Source organism: Diabrotica virgifera, chromosome 1, assembly GCF_917563875.1.
Source record: "Diabrotica virgifera virgifera chromosome 1, PGI_DIABVI_V3a".
Classification (NCBI taxonomy): Eukaryota; Metazoa; Arthropoda; class Insecta; order Coleoptera; family Chrysomelidae; genus Diabrotica; species Diabrotica virgifera.
The window spans coordinates 106908437-106926208 of NC_065443.1; the positions used below are offsets into that span (position 1 = coordinate 106908437).

The following is a 17772-nucleotide window of genomic DNA, read 5'->3' on the forward strand; positions in this document are numbered from 1 at the left end:
TGTGATAACCGGTCTTTTCTATATAAGTATAGCCTTTGTATGAGTGAGCCATTTTTCCTTGATAACCAAGGAGATCTATATTGGTTCACTACTGATTAAATTTCTTTCCACATCTTCCCACATCGACAGTAAGCATTTATTTTGTTAAATACAGTGTGGGCCAAAGAAAACAGTCCACCTCGATATTTGGCAGTATTTATTAGATTTTAAGGAAATGACGAAACAGATCGATTTTTGATCTAAGGGGGACACATTTCTACGGAACATACATCTGTCATTTGTCAACCCCGTCCCTTCCACTTCCCCACCCCGTATTTTTAAATAGGGAATAGGGATCGTGTGCTAGTTCATTTGAAAGGTTATTCAATTCTTTATTCAGTAATATTAACATTGACATTGTCCAAGAAAAATTATTTTGAATTAAATTAATTGACACAAAAAGAAGAATGTATGTAATTTATTTAACTCAAAATACATTCTAATGCTGACAGAAATAAAAAAATGTTTTTTTTTTGCTAACAAAACATTGTTTGTTGTTTAAATTCAATATCCAACCTAACAAGAGGCAGATGGGTGGAGGTTGAACATTGAAATTAAGCAAAAAGCATGGCGAAAAGCAATGTTTATTTATCAGAAAACGTTTCTTTCTGTTTTGTAACAGTAGAATGTATTTTGAATTAAATAAATTACATACATTCTTCTTTTGTGTCAATTAATTTAATTAAAATATTTCTTTCTTTGGCACCCTGTATAAATAATTATGTTAATGTTTATATTACTGAATAGAGAATTGAATAACATTTCAAATGAGCTAGCACACGACCCCTATTACCAGTTGGTGGGGTAGTCTTCAGAGAATGGAGAATACAAAACCGGTGAAAGAAATTTGCCAGGCAAAAACGCAAAGAAGAAAGACGAAAGAAGAAGGAAGAAATCAGGACCACGATAAACACGGGATAAAGCCCTGGAAAACATATTCGAAAAACGGGAAACAACATGGACAGAAGCACGCCAGAAATAAGAAGGAACTGGAAAAATTTGAACATAATGCAAATATATAGCAGAATATTAGTAAAGTTTAAGGTTAAGTTTGATGTTAATATTGAGTGGTTTTTGTATTATATTATATTGTATTGTCGTCCTACACCTACCTCTATATGGTAAAATGATTTTTGAAAATATATCTTTTAATTGCATTTGGTCATTGTTTTTATGAAAACACATATTATTTTATTCTATAAATCATTTATTTAATAAAAGTAGATAAATACACTTATTAACACAGTTTCTCTTAAATAATACTGTACGCTTCTTGGTTTCGAGAAAATTCGAAATGAGATTATGAAACAATGAGAGTATTTCTTACATTAACAACAGCGCATAACAAGGATGTGGCAACTTTGTAGTTTTAGTCAGCAACAATTTTGTTCGCAAACACTAACCAGAACCAAAAATACATCAACCAATTGACTAAATTATTCCTAGAGAAGAGAAGAACACTTTCTGGCCCATGTATTTAACAGCTCTGTATTTTTCGTATCAAAATTGTTGGTTACTAAAAGACAAATTAAAAAGACGTAACAACAACTTCAACGACGCTCTCAGTGGTAGTCACCATGACCTCCAAAATCCTGACCGCCATAATCACCTCCGCCATAACCGCCATAACCGCCATCACCACCACCACCATGACCGACTTCTTCGTGATGGTGAGGAATGTGGACTGGGACATGTACTGGTACCTTCACTGGGTAGGGTACTGGTTTTTCTACTGGCACTGGTACTTCTTTAATGACTGGGTATGGTTTGTCCACATGTACCTAAAAAACAATAATTTTATTTTTAAAATAAACTAGAAGGAAGCTTAACAAGCAAAAGTTCAACTGATGATTGAACTATATTCTAACAATATTTATTACACGAAAGTTTAGAAAATCAAAGAGAGAAGTAACATTAAAAAAAATCAGAGAAATCAAATAAGCAATTGGTGAAAATATTAGTTCCTCAAATTAACAGTTTTCAGAACTATCTGCCTAAGCTGAGATCACACCAGTTCTAGTATTTTGATAATTATTTGAATAGACAAGGCGAAAACGGCGGGTTCGTTGGAAAAAATATTCCCATGAGATTTTTTTGCATAATGAAATTTGTGAGACATCCCAGAACAAGGTTCAAGAAGTCGCCCACGTGAAAAGTGGTCCAAATTTTTTTTAACATTTTTTTTTAATCAAATAGCAAAAATCAATATTTTGGGCCTGGTACTTCTTTAATGACTGGGTATGGTTTGTCCACATGTACCTAAAAAACAATAATTTTATTTTTAAAATAAACTAGAAGGAAGCTTTTTAGGTTTTTTGGACCATTCTGGACAAAAAGTGTCTCTGATAATTGTTCCCTAAAGTAGATCGTTTTCGAGTTATAAGCAATTTAAAATTGAAAAAAACGAAAAATGGTGATATTCAAGGCTTAATAACTCGGTTAAAAGTTATTATTATGAAAGTCAGAAAGTGACTAAATCAAAGTTTAAACCTTCCCCTACAAGACCCTGAAGAAATTTTTGTCATTATTTAATTACTAAGCTGTTATTTTTCAGTAATAATAATGAGCGCCATGCACGTATTAGGCGGCCGGCAATGATGGTGAGTGCGACAGAGACGCCATTCCGGCAGTCAATGGTGCATCTTACTCGCACTCACATTTACAGCAGCGTCAATACGATCTTACGGCTCATTGTTAATAATTAAAAATAACAGCTTAGTAATAAATTAATGACACAAATTTCTTTAGAATCATGTAGTGGAGGCTTTAAACTTTGATTTAGTCACTTTCTGACTTTCATAATAATACTTTTTAACCGAGTTATTAAGTCTTAAAAATGGCCATATTCTATTCGCGTTTTTCAAATTTTAAATTGCTTATAACTCGAAAACAATCAACTTTAGAGAAAAATTACAAGAGACCTTTTTTGTCCAGAATGACCCACAAAATCCAAGAAAGATTTATTCGGACCGAAAATATTTATTTTTAAAATTTGATTTAAAAAAAATTGCCAAAAAACATTTGGACCACTTCTCGCGTGGGCGACTTCTTAAACCTTATTCCGTGGTATCTTACAAATGTGATTATGCAAAAAAATCTCATGGGAATATTTTTTCCAACGAACTCGCCGTTTTCACCTTGTCTAGAAGATTTAGGTTTATAATCTATGGTGATGAAAAAGTCTAGTCTATGGCTAGAAAACGAACCAGGCTTGGAATATCAACGAGAGACAAGATTAGAAACACCGAGATAAGACGTATAACGAAGATTAGGGATATAGTGGAGGAAATTACAAAAATGAAATGGCGCTGGGCAGATCACATAGCCAGATATAATGACAATAGGTGGACCCATAGAATCCTAGAATGGAGAAGGAGGACGACAAGAAGCATCTCTCTCTCTCTTGTCGTTTCCCTATTACTGAGGATCGTGATTTCTTCCATTATTCCTAACAAATTTTTTTCCGTTAGTCTCTATCTTCAGCAGCTCTAAGAGCTTTGCAGAATCAGTTTCTAGCTGAATTCTTAATTTGGTCGGACCATCTAGTTGGTGATCGTCCTCTTGATCTTCTCCCCGGAACGTTTCCAGAAACAATTAATCTCTCCAAGCTATCGTCACCTCTGCGAACCAGGTGACCGAAGAATTGCAGAGTTCTTTGCAGACATATTGAGGACAGCCTTTTTTAATCTCGAGTTGGTTTATAATGAAAGCGTTTGTCCTATGAGCTGTCCACGGTATGCGCAGCATTCTTCTCCAGCGCCACATCCCAAAAGCATCAATTATTTGGCGATCGCGTGCGCGAAGGGTCTAAGTCTCTGCCCCGTATAGAAATACTGAGAATACAAGGGCATTCACCAGTCTTATTTTGATATTTTGATAGATAGATCTGTCTTTCCAAACTTTAGTTAGGCGACTCATCGCATTTTTTACCATAACAATACGTATCCGAACTTCTGCTTCACAGTTGCCTTTGTAAGCTATACTAGACCCGAGATAGACAAAGCTGTTTAATATCTGGTATTCCTGTAAGATGTTAGTCAGCTGAATAGTGTGGAATCTATCGACCACCAATATTTTTGTCTTAGCTTTATTGATTTTCAGGCCAACTTTATTGCTTTCGTACTCAACTCTTCGCAGGAGATCAAACATTTATTGCTCATTTGCTGCTATAAGTGTAGTGCCATCAGTAAATTTAAAATTGGAGATTTTCCCACCAGGTACTGTTACTCCACCGGCCCATCCTTCTAAAGCCATCCTCATGACATATTCACCATAAATGTTCATTAAGTCAGGTGACAACACACATCCTTGTCTAACACATCTCTCGGTCTTAAATTGGTTTGAGAACAAGAAGCATCTCAAAAGAAATGGGTAGACGACATAAGAGCAGTTGCATAAGTTAATTTAATACGGTATATCAGGTAGTTCGGGTTCATAAATGCTGTTGGTAAGAGAGAGCCTTTGTCTTCAATATAAGTCTTATTCCAGAGATGCAGAGACGTCAATTGCGATGTAAGACATACGCATGTCGGGTTGATTCCGAGAAAGCGTTTGATCGAGTACAGCAAGCCAAAATGATGCAAATACTAAAAAAAGCAGGAATTAACAACCAAGATGTGAAAATAATTAGAAACCTTTACTGGAATCAGACTGCAAACCTCAGAGTTGAAGGTGAATACACCGACTATGTGAAAATCATGCGTGAAGGGAGGCAAGGCTGCATTTTGTCCCCTCTAATTTTCAATATTACTCCAAAAGAATATTTATCGAAGGAATATTTATCGAAACTGAAAAAGGTATTCTCCTAAACGGGTACCGGCTAAATAACATCAGGAATGCAGATACACCATACTATTTGCGGACAACCTAGAAGACTGACAAGTCCTCATGAACAAAATTATGTATTACAGTCAACAATATGGACTCAATATAAACGTAAAGAAGACAAAGCTAATGATAATTAGCAAGAAAAATATAACAGAAGGTCAACACTACATCAACCAAACCCCTGTAGAAAGAGTGACGTACTACAACTACCTCGGAACCATAATAAATGAAGAATAGACCAACAACCAAGAGATAAGAGCGCGCATCGGAAAAGCTAGATCCACCTTCAACTGTATGGGGGTCTTTTTCAAGAGCCACAATCTTTCTCTTAGTATAAAAATAAGAATGCTGCGATGCTACGTCTTCTGTCCTTTTTTATGGTGTTGAATCGTAGACCTTGAATGACGATATGTGCCGAAAATTGGAAGCATTTGAGATGTGGCTTTATCGTGGAATTCTTAAAATCCCGTGGACTGACCGGGTCACTAATGAGGAGGTCCTTAGAAGAATGAGGAAGAACCGGGAGGTACTAGCCACCATCAAATCTCGAAAGTTGGAATACTTTGGACACATTATTCTTACTGATTCCAGACCTGCCCTCCTACAAGTCATCCTGCAAGGAAAAATATTTGGAAAGCGATGTCCAGGAAGACGAAGAACATCCTGGGAAAAGAACCTCAAAACCTGGTTCAACACAACATATGTACAGTTATCCGCGTTTCTGCAGATAAAATTAAGATTGCCTTGATGATCGCCAATATTCGTCACGGATAGGTACATCAAGAATTAAAAGATATAACAAGCGTAGCATCCCGTCGGTTCTTTGAGCATTGCTTCATTTTACGATAGGTAGGTTGCTAACCTCGCCTATTAACCCTCCACTTTTATCCGGTCTTGGGACCGGCTGTGATAACTACCAAGCTACATGATCCACTCGATAGTTATCCCAGGCAGTGTATTATACAACAATTAATGACTTTCAAATATCTGGGAATTAATCTCTCAGCCGACAACAATAACGAAGAAGAGGTAAAGACCAAATAATTAAAGCCAATCCAGTAGAACGGCCGGATGCCTAAACGACACAATTTGGAAAAACAAACACCTAAGATTGGAAACAAAGGCCCGAATATATAAGTCAGTTATTAGGCCAGTTATGACTTACACGGCCGAAACAAGACCAGATACAAGCAAAACACGAAGACATCTGGAAACCAACGAAATGAAGATCTTAAGAAGGATTGCTGGAAAAGGACTACAGGATAGGGTAAGAAGTGAGGAAATCAGACGCATATGCGGGGTAGACAATATAAATACCTGGGTAAAGAACAGAAAAGAAGAGTGGAATGAGCACATAAGCAGAATGTCTGAATCAAGGATAGTAAGAATAGCCAGGGACAAGACACCGTTAGGCAGGAGAAGTATAGGACGCCTAAGGAAAAGATGAAATGACAACTTAGGGGCAGAATGAAAGGCACCGTTGAAGAAAAACAGGCAGTACTGCCTATATAAAAGAAGAAGAAGAAGAAGAAGAAGAAGAAGAAGAAGAAGAAGAAAAAGAAGAAGAAGAAGAAGAACAACAACAACAAGCGTAGCAACGAGAGTCCATCCTCTGGGAACTGCTGGGACATAGACTCTTAAGCAAACTGCGTTCACCAGAAGTACTTCCTAAGAGAAAATGACAAAAATAGTAGATTTGCTACTTCCTTACCAAAAGACTGTGGTGCATTTTTTGCATATTTTTTTTTTATTTAGAACTCATCCCTCCTCACGATTACAATACTGAAAATATTAGTAAGGTAAGATTAATGTGTGCAAATTTTTCTTTTGTTTTCTTTATAATCTAATTTTTACTTATCTTTTTATATGTATAATTCATTTTGTTTTTTTTTAACAAATAAATAATTTAGAAAATATTTCTTGATGTTTTAATAAATAATTATTGTTCTGGAAAAGTAGGTAGATATGTAATATTAATAATGACAAAAGATGTTTACATAAAATTTATCGCATTTCATTTAAATAAACATGTAGATGCAGGTATTATGACAGTAAATACCGATTGCAATAATATGCAATAAATGCAGAACATTTTTACGATAGAAAGGTGACTGTTTTATAACTATAAGATGAAGAGGACAAATTCTTGGAAATGTGCGTATATTGAACCTTTTTCCTTTACTTTCTAATATTTATTATTTCTAATATTTATGAATAGGTCAAGTATGCATATGTTATTATCCTCTATTCAATCTGTATTGAGCCATGTATAGCAACCGTGATCTTAATATATATAGCATATATTTAATAAATCTTCAAAAGGGCCAAATGTTTTAAGGAAATCATCAACATGGCTGGATTTCTTCTTCAATACGTTCTATAGTTTATACTACCAAAACGTTATTCAACATTCCTGTTCGTTCAGTCCGTTATTTCTTAGCTATACTTTCTTCTTTCTTCCATATTTGTTTTTGTTCCTACGTCCTTTGGTTGTATTGTTGTAAGCTTTTTTATTCCTATTGACTTTCTAGCTCTAATTATTTTTGTTTTTGCTAACAGTGTAACATTAGAAGCCTTGAATGTTTATGCCATTTATATTTATAGCCCAGTAAATGAACAGGAAATACGGCGATACCGTGTAATTTTCAGGGGCAACTCCGAATTGCATGAAAATTTGGATTTAGGTTCTACTTACCCTCCATTTCAAACTTGAAATTATTGTGCCGTTGGTTGCTTTTGCTTGGGGGTGACAGTCACCCCTTCTCGGTTGGTGAAAAATATACGTTCAAGATAAGACCGGAAATGGATAAATTGACTGATTTTAAGCAACTTTTATTCTATAGAGTTTTTTATGTAAGTCAATAATTTTCGAGTTATTTGCGATTGAAAATGTTTATTTTTCGACAAAAAACCTACGTTTTCATACGGCTTTTCGCAAATAACTCAAAAAGTAAATATTTGATCGAGAAAAATATTCTTAGCAAAACTGTAGCTTATAAAAAACCGAAAAAAAGTGGTGTATCAGTAAAGTATATCAATCGGGTAAAAAAAAAGTTTTCATGCTCACGAAAAATACGTTCTTATTCGTCTAATTCCAAATCGAATATTTTAAGGTGAAATTACCGAAAAATTAAGCACTTTTCTGGAAAAACCCATTCAAACTTTTTTAAAGTGTTTATAAAAAGCTTTATTTAAATTGTTTATAAATTTCCTAGCATTAAAAATAAGCGAGTTACGCTCAAAATAAAGTTGGCATTCTTTGTTTTGGTAAAAAATTCATGAAAATATCCCCGTGTTTAGCTCTTCTTATCTATTTTTTATATGATCTGTCAGTCTCATCGGTTTAAAGTGCTTATTTTTGAAAGGGTTATAGTTGAAAAAGCTTTATCGAGTGACTAATCACGAGTGTATGCAAAATTTGAACAGCCATATCTTAACCAATTTTTGTCTTACGGAAAATCACAATGAAACTAGATATTTATAATAGCAAAACCTACATTTTTTTACTCTTCAAGATTTTTCTTATCACTAATACTTTTTTAAGTTATTTTGAAAAAAGGAAATTTTTCAAAACTTTTTAGAAAATTTTTTTTACTATAAAATCAATTTTTTTCAAAAATAAGCACTTTAAACCAATTAAACGTACAGATCGTATGAACAATACACATACAGTTGAAATAAATGGTAAAGCGGTAACGATTCATTTTATTTAGGTTGCTAAATAGAGGGAGGTTTTCACGATTTTTTTACCAAAAAAGGGGCCAACTTTTTTTTCAGTGTAACTCGTTAATTTTTAATGCTAAAAACTTTTGTAAAAAAACAGGTGTAAAGTTTTTTTTAGATACTTTAAAAATGTTAATAAGCTTTTCCCGAAAAGTGCTTAATTTTTCGGTGATTTCTCGTTGAATAATTCGATTTGGAATTAGACGAATAAGAACGTAGTTTTCATGAGCTACAACTTTGCTTTTACTCAATCAATATACTTTACTGATACACCATTTTTTCGTTTGATTTTAAGCTACAATTTTGCTAACAATATTTTTTTCGATAAAATATTTACTTTTTGAGTTATTTACGAAAAACGGTCTGAAAACGCAGTTTTTTGATCGAAAAATCAATATTTTCAATCGCGAATAACTCGAAAAGTGTGGACTTACATAAAAAACTTTATAGAACGAAAGTTGCTCATAATCTGTCAATTTATCCATTTCCGGGCTTATTTTAAAAACGCGTTTTTCACCCCCCGAGGTAGGGTGACTGCCACCCCCAAGTAAAAGCAACCAACGGCACAAATTCAACTTTGAAGCGGAGGGTAAGTAGAACTTAAATCCAAATTTTCATGCAATTCGGAGTTGCCTCTGAAAATTACACTCCAAAACGGTCATTTATTGGGCTATTATGTTTCTATAGAATTATTAGAAACAGACTGACATACGGCTCTGTACCGGAACTGACCATCTCTTCTGGCTATAATAAACTATAACTTGATTAAAGAAAAAAAAAACAAATAAAAGAGAAATACAGGAAATTTTGGAAGAAACATATGACATACGCGAAACGTGTAAATATTTTAGTCATATTCATTCATATTTTTAGTTTCAAAAGTTAGGATATTTGTAGCTATTGCAATTCAATGGAAAAAGCACTTAAAGAAGAAGAAATATATGTATAAATATTAGCATTACACATGATAAGTAGTAAATTTAAGATTCAAATGAATATTGTTTAACATTAACCTTTCCAGGGTTAAAGTTAACTAATTTGAAAAGTTATTAAACAATTTTTCTTACCTTAACTGGCACTGGAACAGGTTTTTCTACTTCTACTGGCACCTTCTTTTCTACAGTGTAAGGTTGAGGTACTGGTACTTTAACGTGATAAGGTACAGGCTTGGGAACGATCACAGGGTATGGTTTATCAATAGGAATTTTAACTTCATAAGGAACTGGTTTTTCGACTGGGTAAGGAACGTGTTTTTCAACTGTAACTGGGTAAGGTTTGGGAACATGGACTGTGTATGGCCTGTCGACTGGTACTTTAACTTCATAGGGTACTTTCTTTTCTACGGTGTAAGGTTGGGGAACTGGTACTTCAACTTTGACTGGGTAAGGAACTTTTTTGTAGACAGTGTAGGGTTGTGGGACTGGTACTTTAACAGGCACTGGTACTTTCCTTTCAACGGTATAAGGCTGTGGTACGTGAATTTTGACTTCATAAGGTCTGGGTACAGGTACTTTTACCTCATATGGTACTTTTTTAATAACTTCGTACGGTTGTGGTACGATTACAGGCACCTTAATAATTTCCTTTACTGGATATGGTACTTTTTTGTACACCTCGTAAGGTTGTGGTACTGGTACTTTGACCTCGTATGGTACTTTCTTTTCTACGGTGTAAGGCACATGCTTGACTACTTCGTAAGGAGTTGGAATTTTCTTTTCAACTACGACCGTTTTTACGTGTTCGTGGTGTTCTTGATGACCTCCGTAATCACCGCCTCCAAAATCATGGCCGCCTCCAAAATCGTGGCCGCCTAGGCCGAATCCTCCACCATGATCACCAAGGCCGTAAAGACCGCGTTTCTCTTGTTTTTTACTCTCCTGCGTTACTTCCTTTTTCTCGGATTCGGCAGCTAGAGTTAAGCAAAAGCAAACGCTAAGGACAATCTGAAAAAAAGAAAGAATAAATCAATTATAATATAATAAGTATATTATAGTGACAACATTATTATAAGTTAATAGTGATATTAATGTCTATTAAGTTGATATTAATTAATTATTATTATCTTATTAATCTTCTTGTATATATGTATGTATCGGTTTTAGAACGTCTTTCGACGTTGTCCGATGCCTAACTTCCACGTCCTTCTATCATCCCATTGGCCATCTCTAAGATCCCTTGTACTCATTGCTTTGGTTACCCCTTCTTTCCATGTCTTTTTGGGTCTTCCTCGTTTTTTGCGGTTTGGTGGTACCCACTCCAAGATCTTTTTGGGCAATCTTGTGTCTTCCATTCTTTGAACATGACCATACCAAATCAACTGTTTCCTCTCAATGTCTGTTGTTAAGTAACCATCTATTCCAATTCGTCGTCTTACTTCCTCATTTCGAATTCTTTCCCTACGGGATATACCTAACGATCTTCTAAACACATCCATTTCTACAGCTTCTAATTTTTTCCTGTTGTTCTCGGTTATTCTCCAAGTTTCTGCTCCGTAAAGTAGGCTGCTTTTAATAAGTGTTTCATAGATGTTGTATTTTCGCTGTATTCCTATTTCGGAGCTCCAAAGTATTCCATTTAGGCATCCAATTGTTCTTCTAGCTTGTGTTACCCTTGTCTTTATTTCCACATCGTCTTTTCCCGTTCTATCGAAGATTACTCCCAGGTACGTGTATTCACTACAGGATGTGATTTGTTCATTATCCTCTAGTTCGATATTGGATAACTCAGCTCCTATGGGTAGATATTTAGTTTTTTCCACATTAATTTCCAAGCCCCACTGTTCATATTCCACCTTCAGTTTTCTTGCCATATACTGTAGGTCGTCTTTATCATTAGCTATGATGACTTGGTCATCAGTCATCAGCAAATTGTAAGGTATACAAACAAACCTCTCCGACGTCTATACCCATACCGTGGCATTTACGTTTCCACTGGTTTAGTAATCTTCTTACAATAATTATAAAAATATAAAAGTCTTCGTAATATAGGTTCTCCGAATTAAGCTGAAGGTTTATTGAACCAATTCTATGACCAATAATAAGGTGCTAAGCATGTTGGAAATTAATGGAGAATTCTTGAACATTGTAAAATATTGAAAACCAAGTTATTTAGAACATATGTGTAGAGATGAAAATACAACTTCCTACAACCCATAACTGAAGAAAAGATTAAAAGAAATATGGGATAAGGAAGAAAAAAAGCTCCTAATTATAGAATCCAGGAGACTAAACACACATGGACGTCTATATCATTATTAGAAACAGCATAAAATAGAAAGGCACTTTGCCAAAATTATCACTATCCGTCAGTACTAGAAAAGGCACCACAAAAGGGTGTCCAAAGAGTTTTCTAATAAACGTAAATAATGTCGAACGAGTGGACAAATATGCATATCTTGGAACAATAATTAACTACACAAAAGATTACTTCTAGGAAATCAAAATCAGGATAGAAGAAAACGAGAAGGGTGCTCTGCACAAGAGATTTAAAGTTAGAGCTGTTAGGCTGGCGAGGTTCTATGTTTTCTCGACTTGGTTTTATGAAATGGAAGCTTGCACCTTGAATGCGACACCAATGAAAAAATCGATAATCATTCTAGTATGGCTGTATAGAACAATTTTGAAAATATCATAGACAGAACAAGGCACAAACAATGTGGTTCTGATAAGGATGAATATAGAAATCGAAATCTTAAATAAAAACATGAAAATTGGAATATTTCGGACGTATTGCACGTCGAGAGAAATACAACTTGCCTTAACTGATTATGCAGGGAAATTTCCGAAGAAAAAGAAGGTCATGCCTGCAACCTGAGAGAATTGTACGGATGTATGTAAATCAAATGGAACTTGAAGAAGAAGAAGAAATAATTTACTTATCAAACTGCTGTATCTATAAAAAAGTTTATGAGTTGATGAGCTTAAGAGGTGTGAAAATTTTGAGAAAAATTTGAAATGTTTTCTAGATTTTCTAACTGAAAAATAGTTAAAAAATATTAATAGTAAGCGCAATCTTTTAATCATTAGTATGTTGGAAAACACAATGGTGATATGATAAGCAATCTCACTGAAATAATAAACTTTTACTTTATATATAATAGTAATAAGTAATTATCAAGAAATTTCTACTTGGATGTACGGAGAAAGTAGAATACATGTACCATATGGCGTATATGGTTACTGTAGTGCGAAGAAAAATTTTAAAATTTTTGCTTCAACAAACAAATACTATTCAATAAGTGGCCTTGCATTAATTAATTTCATTAAATTTTTACATTTACATTAACTGTTACATTTACATTTTTTTATTGTAATAGACGGAGAGCTAGAGCCGAAAAATCATCGTCATAAGTAATATGGAGTTTGGCATGTGAAATGTGTCTATTGTATATTGATAATTATGACCCCTTTCAGGCTGACACCTCAGTGTCAAAATATCCTTTTGAAATCTACAATATGCTACAGAATTATAGCAAGATAAAGTATAGGTAAATAAACATATATACAGGGTGTCTGCGTAACTTGGAACCATATGGGAAACTTTTTTAATATCAATTTTACGAAAAAAAGTCATTCTTTATAAAGTGCTCTGCATAGTCTAAAACCTAAGATGCAATCATCAGATATCAAATTTTGTCAAAAGTATACGAGTTATGTCAAAAAAATTGAATTTCGCTCAAGAGCAAACTACCTTTATTTTTCGAAATATCAGAAAATTTTATTATGAAAAGTTATTTGTAATTAAAAACCATATTCAAATATGCAATAACAGCCTTCTACTTGAAAAAAAAAATTCTGAAATTTTCCTAAAGTACCGATTCCGAATATCATTTTTATTTATTGACATGTAATAACTATTTTATTAATAATTTTAGGAAAAAAGTTATTCTTCATAAAAATCTGTGCATGGTCTAAACCTCAAGATGCAACCATCAGTTATGCAAGTTTGTTAATTTTATACGAGGTGTGTCAAATAATATGAATTTGGAAAGAAAGAGTTAAGAATTTCTAAATTCTTTCTAAATTCATATTATTTGACACACCTTGTATAAAATTGACAAACTTGGATAACTGATGGTTGCATCTTGAGGTTTAGACCATGCACAGATTTTTATGAAGAATAACTTTTTTTTTCTAAGATGATTAATAAAAGAGTTATTACATGTCTAATAAATAAAAATGATGTTCGAAATCGGTAATCTAGGAAAATTTCTATTACATGTCTAGTAAATAAAAATGAAAATTTCAGAATTTTTTTTTTAATTAGAAGGCTGTTATTGCATATTTGAATATGGTTTTTAATTACAAATAACTTTTCATAATATAATTTTTTGATATTTTGAAATATAAAGGTAGTTTGCTCTTGAGCGAAATTCATATTTTTTGACATACCTCGTATACTGTTGACAAAATTTGATATCTAATGATTGCATCTTAGGTTTTAGACTATGCAGAGCAGTTTATAAAGAATGACTTTTTTCGTAAAATTGATATTAAAAAAGTTTCCCATATGGTTCCAAGTTACGCAGACACCCTGTATAAACCTTAAAAAAAAATTGGAAAAAAATTAAATACAGGAATAAATGCAACTTAAAGCTTTTTATGGATTTCGAATGTTAGCGGGAAAACCTAACTTAGCGTTAAAAATTGCAAATAAAAAACTATGGTTTCTAATAATATATTAGTGTAAGTTATAGGGAAAAACTGAAGAACTACTGAGATCAAGATGATAACAAAAATTAATGAAAGTGATATATAAAGACTAACGCCCTGTATAAAATAAATTCATTTTGTTATTAATATATTGATCTGTTAAATGTTAAAATATAAAGCAATTTTTATATTACAAAAACTCACTTGAAAAATAAAAATAAAATTGTTAGAAATATTTAACAAAATTAAAAAGATCGATTACATGGAGAGTTAATATAGATTAAAGATTTATTAATGATGAATAAAAAATCTAATGGGACAATTGTATGAGAATAAAAATCATCTAAATAAATAGTGTTAATAATAATGATTAACTTAATACTTGCTAAGGTTGGCGACACTTTTTTAATGATTTATTTGAAACAATTTAATTCAGAAATATATTTTAAAATATCTGAGTATTAACCAATATGAAAGAAAAAGTAACGAACACAAATCTAAGACCGTTTGTTGTAAAAATAATTTGCAAAATTTGTAAAAGAATGCTACAAGAATATTTGATTTAAATTACAAAAAAATATATGAAAAAATTTGAATAATTAAATAAAATATAAATTAATTAAATTAGAAAAGGCCCAATACTAAAAAATCGAAACTACATGTTTCTAAAATTTTAATTTGGCATTTGACTTTTCAACTATTTTGTAGAATAATATTATTATTTATTTCAAAATTGATTAATAATTTACAGTGTAATGACAACATTTTTCCGCCGATTCTATTAATTTAAATATTTAGATCAACATACTTGATTGTTTGATTTATATATTTTACAGATTTAAAATATTTTTAAATATTTTGAAATCTACTAATTGAATTAATTTATTTATCGGTAACATAAACAAATGACACTTTTAGTAGAATTACTAAAGTAATAATTATTGTCGCCACAATTGTATGTTAAAAATTAACACAAGAATCCTGTAAAGCACTGCAAAATCCGAAAAACCATCCGTGTAATCACTATTCACTTTTTTTTTGAAAAAATTCACTGTAGCTGTAGAAGCACTTACCAAGGCCTTCATGATGATCGTGTGAGACGGAAGGCTTTGTGTGTTTAAAATTGGCATTTGTGGTTTATATATACCTATCACCCATGCACATACTTTCTATGAAACAGACGTTTACCACTTCGTTCATATATTTCACTTTATTATACTTCCATATCCTTTTCTTATGCAATGCGAGCATCCAGCGTAGCGTAGTGAAGACCGCGCTTCTGTAAAAATGGATCTTACAGGGTAATACTATTAACCCGATCAAATAAAATAAAATCAAAATGTAATTCCGTATACAGGTTGGAACAAATTTTATATCAAAGATTAGGTAAAAACAAAAGATATTTTCAAGAAAGTAAAGGATTTAAGGTACCTGACCCAAATAAGGCCCGGTTCCAAATAAAGCCCATCGATTGTTTTTACTAAAAAAATCGAATATTTCTCAAGGTGACGTTTGTCTCTGGACGCTACTGGCATCTATTGACTAAATCTGAACTTAAATCAAGGTTAAGTGTGACTACGCCATGTTGATATCAGTTGCTTGTCCAGACACGCTAGGCGCACATCAAATTACTATTTTCAGGTATTTATGAATTTATTGATAAGTTTTGAAATAAAAGTGATAAATAATTGTGTTATATATGATCTGATAGCTTATAATTTATATAATAGATAACACGTAAAATAACGTACTGTAACGTTTGAGTATTTATAGTTTTTCATAAAAATACAGTACAAGACACGGGTAAAGAAGCTGTCCCTATTAAGGCCCACCGGTAGAGTTCTAAACAAGGCCCGCGGGCCTTATTTGGTGCCTGTATATTTTCAGCCTTTATTTATTTAAAGCCTGTTTTTAAAACGTCACCCAGAGGTCGCAAAAAGAAAAACACAAAGCGTGAACCCTGGCAGAGCAGCCAAACTTAATAGATTTATAGTAAACGACTATTATAACAAGTTAAAAGAGGTGCTGTCTAAATTGAACATTTTTGATAAACCGCATTCGATCTTTAATATAGATGAGAAAGGATGTCGACTTTCTCTACATAAATAACAATCAGTCTATGCTAAAAAAGGATCAAAAAGGTTACATATGGTTGCTCATGAACATGGTGAAAATGTTACCATAGTTCATGGGAAAACGCTCTGGGCCAAGTTATACCTCCAATGATTCTCTTCAAAGGAAAAAAAATGCAGCCAGAATGACAAGATAATCTTCCAGCTGGTTCTACCGATGAAATGACAGAGAAAGGATCAATGACAACATCAACCTTTATAAAATGGGTACACCGCTTTGCACAGTTCAAACCACAAGGTCCCGTTTTACTTATTTTTGATGGAGCTAAGTCTCACTTAGACGCAGGTATTGTTGATGCAGCTGATTTCCATGGCACTTTTTTGTATTCCTAGCAACACTACACATGAACTACAGTCGATGGACAAATCTGTATTTGCGCCTTTTGAAGAATATTGGGACCAAGAGGTTTTGTTGCACTGGACCATCACAAAGACGTACGATTAATAAAAGAATTTTCGGAAAAATATTTTCCAAAGTCTGGCCAAAAGCTGCTACACCTCATAATGTTTCAATTGGGTTTCTTGTCACAGGCATCTATCCGTTTGACCCTAATGTTATCCCGGAACAAGCATTTGCTCCATCTGAACTGTCGAGGCGAGATAACGTACATGAAGAAGATACTCCATCGCTTACACAATCGAGGACCGATGACAGCCAGACACCAATGATTCAAGAACGAGACCCCTCTAAGAAAAAGTATCAGAAAAGAAAGATTCTTCGTCAGATTCAAGTACAACTTCGGTTTCCGACATCTTATCTTTTCACGATGATTCCAGTAATGACGAAGGTATTTTGGAGACTTCTTTTCAGGAAATTCTTCCTACACCTGAAATAAAAAAGAAAATTGTCCAGCCCTGAGCAAAGTCACTTAATTATAGAGCGGTTACAGTAAGTAAAGCTTTATTTACTGAAAAGGATAAAAATCAAGACAAAAACCTATTAGTGATAAAGGGAAACAGACGAAACCAAAAAAGGAGAACATAATATAAAACTAAAATCCCTCAATCAAAAGAAAGATAAAGGAAAAATGCAACCTTCCTTAAAAGATATTTTTGAAGCAGGTCCAAGTGGATTGCAGTCTAAGGTTTCAAACTCATGAGAAAAAGAAGAGAGCTGGTTTTGCTACTTGTGTCAAGAGGACAGAATAGTAGATATGAGGTTGTGCACCAAATGCCTTAAATACGTACACGAAGAATGTTTAGGATTAACAAGCAGAGACAAAACACCTACATTTGTTTGTCCAAATTGTGATTTCTAGACTTCGGATTATTACAAAACTGTAAAATTTCTTAAATGTGAATAAACGTATGTTTGTGATTTAATAAATGCCTTTATTTAATGGATATCTTGCAATAAAACACCCCCAAAAATAGTTAACAGTATCTAATTTTATTAACAT

At 33.2% G+C, this 17772-nt stretch overlaps 1 protein-coding gene across 2 annotated transcripts; it reads right to left on the minus strand.

Annotated features, from left to right (window-relative positions):
* Positions 1 to 1225: 1225 nt before the first annotated feature.
* Positions 1226 to 15453, minus strand: LOC114325443 (skin secretory protein xP2). Of its 2 annotated transcripts, none has more exons than XM_028273515.2 (3): positions 15314 to 15453; positions 9657 to 10532; positions 1226 to 1820 (listed from the first exon to the last, which is right to left on the minus strand). In XM_028273515.2, exons 1-3 carry the CDS (start codon positions 15368 to 15370, stop codon positions 1602 to 1604), a joined length of 1152 nt encoding a protein of 383 aa, XP_028129316.1. In that variant the 5' UTR covers positions 15371 to 15453; the 3' UTR covers positions 1226 to 1601. The 2 variants fall into 2 exon arrangements, with proteins under 2 accessions (XP_028129316.1, XP_028129317.1); XM_028273516.2 differs by having other exon boundaries at positions 1764 to 2298.
* Positions 15454 to 17772: the final 2319 nt, after the last annotated feature.